This window comes from Drosophila kikkawai, chromosome 2L (genome assembly GCF_030179895.1).
Source record: "Drosophila kikkawai strain 14028-0561.14 chromosome 2L, DkikHiC1v2, whole genome shotgun sequence".
In the NCBI taxonomy this organism is placed as follows: domain Eukaryota; kingdom Metazoa; phylum Arthropoda; class Insecta; order Diptera; family Drosophilidae; genus Drosophila; species Drosophila kikkawai.
Window position 1 is genome coordinate 24662526 of NC_091728.1, and position 3753 is coordinate 24666278.

At 46.9% G+C, this 3753-nt stretch overlaps 1 protein-coding gene across 2 annotated transcripts; it reads left to right on the top strand.

Moving 5' to 3' along the window:
* Window positions 1–64: 64 nt before the first annotated feature.
* Window positions 65–3247, top strand: LOC108078524 (F-box/LRR-repeat protein fbxl-1). 2 transcript variants are annotated; one of them, XM_070283806.1, is made up of 3 exons: window positions 65–209; window positions 315–1607; window positions 1668–3247. In XM_070283806.1, exons 1-3 carry the CDS (start codon window positions 159–161, stop codon window positions 2424–2426), a joined length of 2103 nt encoding a protein of 700 aa, XP_070139907.1. In that variant the 5' UTR covers window positions 65–158; the 3' UTR covers window positions 2427–3247. The 2 variants fall into 2 exon arrangements, with proteins under 2 accessions (XP_070139907.1, XP_070139908.1); XM_070283807.1 differs by having other exon boundaries at window positions 78–187; window positions 351–1607.
* The last annotated feature ends 506 nt before the right edge of the window (window positions 3248–3753 follow it).

Here is a 3753-nt window from a genome sequence, read left to right on the forward strand (position 1 = left end):
AGGTAAGTGGCATATCCAAAATAGTTTGGATAGCAAAAGCATTCATGGTCATACTGTCCCTAGTCTAGGTACAAACTTAATCAACAATAGTTTTGTGGGGGCGGGAGCTGCTAGTTGTTTGGATTAAAGTTGAAAATTTCGTATTCGAGGCGCAGAGAATGTCGTGTTCCGAGTTGTGTTCGCCCAGGTACGACGAGCTGCCGCTGGAGGTGAGTGAGTGAGTGCGTCGGCGGTCCGCGGTTGAAGGCAGTCCCGTGACCGATCCATCATTGAAGCGCCCATATGCACATATATCTCTCTACCTGTTAGGGCAGACGTCAGCTGATTGTTTTGTCTGTTCCGCCTTCCAGATTGTCTTGAAGATTTTCAGCTACTTGGGGTACTCTGACCTGCAGGCGGCCGGAGGAACCTGTCACCGATGGCACGCGGCGCTGGACCAGACGGAGTTCAACATGCGCACGCGCGTCTGCTTCTCCAAGGTGGTGCTCTCCGACCAATTGAGTCCGGTGGCCGATCTACTGCGCTGCGAGCGGCGCTTCCGGCATTTCTTGTTCGAGGACGTAACGCTGGGCCAGGTGAAGGAGTTGATGCGGTTCATGGGCAGGACGGCGCACTCACTAGCCCTGGACAATGTGGATCTGAACGACAAGCAGTTCTACGGCATGCTGGGCGTGCTGCCGCACCTCCACTCGCTGTCGCTGAAGCGCTGCCTACCCCTGTTCATGTCCGGATCGTTTCTGGACACGCACAACTCCTGCCCCGACCTGAACGACTTGGCCAGCAACCTGGCCGGGATCAGGGAGCTGACGCTGTGTGAGAATCAGTATCTGACCGACGCCATCCTAATGCGGCTCACCTCGTTCATGCCCAGCCTCGAAGTGATTAACATGTCCGGCTGCCACATAGCCTTTCACAACGCCATCCATCGCAGATTTTATCCCGGCAACAGCTCCTCGGATCACGTCCTGCCCAGTGAATCCGTGCTGACGTTTAAGTTCATCCTGACCATATTGAATCTGCAGCGGCGCACGCTCCGCGAGCTGGACTTTAGTCACACGCTGATTGGTCAGGCCTTGCTGGCCCTCAGCGACCTCAATCTCCAGCTGCAGCGCCTCTACTTGGCCGGATGCCGCCAGCTAAACTGCACGACCATCAGAAACTTTCTGGGCACTCAGCCCAGTCTGACCGCCTTGGATTTGTCGGCCACGATGTGCGTGAGCGACGAAAACCTGGCAGCTCTGGTGCAAACGAATCCGCAGCTGGAGCACTTGAAGGTGAACGGATGCCTGAGCATCACCAATGCCGGAGCAGTGCACCTGGCCAAGCTGAAGCGTCTTAAGAGCCTGGACATCTCCAACTGCGACAGCATAACCAGCAGCGGCATCACCGAGGGCGTTGCGAGCGAGGAGAACAAGGTGCTGCAGGAGCTCAATGTGTCGTACTTGCAGATCTGCCAAGAGTGCATCAAGGCCATTGCCAGTAATCTGCGTTGCCTGCGATCGCTGCACCTGAATCACTGCGTCAATGGGGCCACCGACGAGGCCATTCAATCGGTCATTGGACAGCTGCGTTGGCTGCGCGAACTCTCCCTGGAACACTGCAGTATGGTAAGTGAGAAGATCAACTTCCTCCAGCCTTCCTCCCAACCAAGTCTCTCCTCTTTTCAGCTAACAGATGCCGCCCTTACGGGAATTAACATATCCAAGCTGGAGTTGAGTCGCAAGCAGTCGTGCTCCCAAGTCTCCTCGATGGACAACTTCTATCCGCCGTACAGCAGCACTCTGGCTGAGCGCGACAGCTTGGCGGGATCGCTGCAGTCCATCAAGATATCGCTAAGGAGCAAGGCGGAGGATGAGATTGTGCGGGATGCCAGACGAAAGCAGGCCATGCTGGCCGCCTACGAAATGAACCTGATACGCGAGGATGACTTCGAAGGCCACAACATACAGCAATTAAGGGGCTTAAGGTCCCTCAACCTTCGCGGCTGTAACAGGATCAGCGACGTGTCCCTCAAGTACGGCCTGAAGCACGTGGAGCTAAAGCGCCTGCTGCTCTCTAACTGTCAACAGATTTCGCTTCTGGGCATGGAGGCGGTGGCCAGCAGCTGTCCCTCCATCGAGGAGCTGGACCTGTCCGACTGCTACAACATCATGGACAAGACCATACAGGTGGTAACCGCCAAGTTGCCCCGTCTACGGGCCCTGCACATAAGCGGTTGCAGTCAGCTCACTGAACACACGCTGGACGCCATCATTACGAACTGCACATGCCTGCAGACACTGTCCATATACCGGTGCCGCAGCATGTACACGGACTTGGAGGAGCGGCTGTCCAGCGTGCGAACGTTGCGCAACCTCAATATGGACAATCTGACGAACATCGACAATGCCGAGTTTTTCCGCTTGAAGAAGCGCCTTGATTACTGATATTTCGCCGCCATCTTCATTGTCCTTGTGCTGTACTACTTTCAGTTGTACAACTTCCGCTAGTCAATCGCCCAGTCCAAGCAGCATCAGCGCCCGTTAATAAATTTATTTTTATCTTCAACAATCGGCTCCCCGGCAGCAGGGCTATAGTCAAATATATTTGCATACATATATGCGGCCACCATAGATATATATGCATGTACACTCACTTTTACACTAACCACGCGCACTTGTCTATAGATTAGAATAATAATTACAAATCTCGATTGTAATTCGGTTATCCAAATAATTGTCCGCATTCAACTGTGATTTTTTACATACAGTACGTATTTTTCGTATGTTAAGTGAACGCAATTGTAAGTTGTTACGTGACCAGTTGCCTGACATCAAGTTATTTTTGTTATTTGTTGAGCGTTAATATTGTGTTAAATTCGTTGATTAATTCGATATAAGCCTAAAGTCCTTAAAAATGTTTTATTGATGTAATTACATATTTTAATACTCTCTTTTTATAAATATAAGCTTTAAGCGATCAAATCGTTGACAAAAGAACATATTTCCTTTTTATAATACGTATGTTCTCAAGTAAAACAAAAATAGGTCAGCTTTAGTAATTCAAAAAATAACAAAGAAAATTCAAACTTAGAAAAATTTCTATAGTTAATGTAGATGTCTTAAAACTAACAAGAAAAAGTAAAAAAATTGAGAAGTAAGTAATTGACTGTTTTTACATCGTTAAGAAAATTGACAAACTCTGACTCTCTTTTTGTGAAAAATGTTTTTGAACGCAAATAAAGAAATTAAATCACGTTTTAAAAAAACCTTTTTATTGGAACCTTGGATTAACAACACTGATGTCAAACTCGGAACAAAACCAACAGGAACGAACAAGAACGAAAGTGGAAGCAATTTCGATAAGAAAAACTTATGGGGGAAAACCTTGTTATCGACGCTTTGTTCGTTTTTTTCTTCTAAAAATTCTTAAATTAGAAATGGATGACAGAACATATGTTTCCATATACATATAAGCAAAGGTCGATTTATAAGTCGATATTTTTGTGATATATGTGAGATAAATGAATATTTTGTTTGAAATATCGAACTGTGCCAAAGTTCAAACTATCAATGTAGAAAATAGATATAACAAGATCTCAAATCCAGCTTATTTTCAGATATTTCCTAGATATTATCGATAATATCGATATTTTAACATTAATTGCGATATTTTCAATATGGCTTGTCAATATTTTATCGGACTTTACCTGACGAATAACCTCTGGGTCCTTAAGTCCTATCCAGAAAATAAAATATTGTTTCCAACATACAA